Source organism: Aplosporella prunicola (genome assembly GCF_010093885.1).
Source record: "Aplosporella prunicola CBS 121167 unplaced genomic scaffold K452scaffold_213, whole genome shotgun sequence".
Classification (NCBI taxonomy): Eukaryota; Fungi; Ascomycota; class Dothideomycetes; order Botryosphaeriales; family Aplosporellaceae; genus Aplosporella; species Aplosporella prunicola.
In genome coordinates, this window is record NW_022983741.1 from 1,444 (window position 1) to 2,937 (window position 1,494).

The 1,494-nt window shown below is 58.5% G+C and overlaps 2 protein-coding genes across 2 annotated transcripts; both read left to right on the top strand.

The window, feature by feature from the left end:
* The first annotated feature begins 266 nt into the window (after nucleotides 1-266).
* Nucleotides 267-833, top strand: K452DRAFT_293460 (uncharacterized protein). The gene has a single exon (XM_033541574.1). It carries the CDS (start codon nucleotides 368-370, stop codon nucleotides 794-796), a length of 429 nt encoding a protein of 142 aa, XP_033390833.1. The 5' UTR covers nucleotides 267-367; the 3' UTR covers nucleotides 797-833.
* Nucleotides 806-1,381, top strand: K452DRAFT_293462 (uncharacterized protein). The gene has a single exon (XM_033541575.1). It carries the CDS (start codon nucleotides 903-905, stop codon nucleotides 1,275-1,277), a length of 375 nt encoding a protein of 124 aa, XP_033390834.1. The 5' UTR covers nucleotides 806-902; the 3' UTR covers nucleotides 1,278-1,381.
* The last annotated feature ends 113 nt before the right edge of the window (nucleotides 1,382-1,494 follow it).

Below are 1,494 nucleotides of genomic sequence, written 5' to 3' on the forward strand. Positions count from 1 at the left end.
CCTGGCAGGACTCGGACGTAACGGTGCGCTTGGCAGACGAACATCGTTTGGCTGGCTGCCGCATGTTCCGCCTTGGACCGGGCCTGGAGCAGCGTCTCAGCAACTCTGGGCAAAAAGCGGACGCTCTCCAGCCGAGCCCCTCATTGGCCCCAGCCGCATGCCAAGCAGCTGAGTGTGGACAGCCAAGTCTCCAAGACGGCCATCCCAAGCACCTCCGGGGGAGCCATGGACTTGAACGTCCTCCTCCCTCCCAGAGGGCTTCTTCTCTTAAATGCCATGGCCAGCGCTGCACGCCCGCCCCCCCTCGATCCAGCTCCCCTGTTGTAGCAGATGTTAGGTGGGCTACTGCGCGCCAACTAACCCCAACATGCCCCAAATGGCATATTGCGGAGACACTGCTTCTGCTCTTGCTGCTCCTACCTACCCACCGCCGTGCAAGGCCAATCTCCGCCCCGCCGGCTCGCATTCCGACTACCCTCCCTCCGGTCACGACTCCGTCATCTCCCACTCCTACTCAAATACCGCTCGCGATGCCCGCTCCAGCTCCACCAGCCAGTCCATGCAGGTCCCCCCAGGGATCCCCGCTCATGTCGCCGCCCCGGAGCCCGCCGTCTCCGGGGACATGATGTGTAAGGACCCCGAAAAGCAGGCCGACTTTCCCACCAGCAATGGTCGCCGCTCCAGGAACCACATGCCGAGCAATGGCCCTGACGACCTCTACTACCAGTCCGACGTGGACGAAGCCCAGCTGGAAGACAAGGCCTTGGGCATCCTCGTACGTATTACTCGGTGCTAGTAGCAAGCTAAAAAAAAAAAAAAAAAAAAAAAAAAAAAAAAAAATCCGCTAGCTAACAGCTACCTCCCAGTTCCACCTGTCAGGCTTCTGCTGCTTCCTGTCCTTCATGATCTTCCTCTGGACCACCGTCGCCATCATCCTAGCCGCCCTGCTCCAGCCCCTCCGCTTCTGCTCCATGCGCCCCGACTACCGCGAGCAACTGGTCAAATTCCTCGGCCCGCCGCTGAACCTGCAATTCCGCTACATCTACGCGCCGCCCGTGTCAAGCATGTACAACACGCCGCTACTCCTCATGGTACATCTCCTCTCTCCCTTCGTGGCCATGGGCATCGCGTTTGCCGCCTGGATTTCCGCTGCCTTTTGGATCTACGCTGCCATTATCGGTGATCCCGGTAGCAGAGATGGACACAACGACGGCAGAGAGTCGGTGTTGATGGTACGGTCCTATTGGGAACGCTGGCTGCTCCATGCTGTGAGATGAGCGTGCGGTTTCATCGCAGCAACCAGGACCACGACACCTTGCGCGCGCGCCTGCGCACCACTTCAACTTCTATTGCGATTTTCGCACCTTGCTTCTTTGATTCAATCCTGCATAGCTAGCGGCATTGGGCGGCGTTTCGATTTCTTTCCCGACCTGCTTGACGGTTTCACGAGGGAGACATGTACTGGATCAGTGGTTTTTTTCTGCTTCTTTTTTT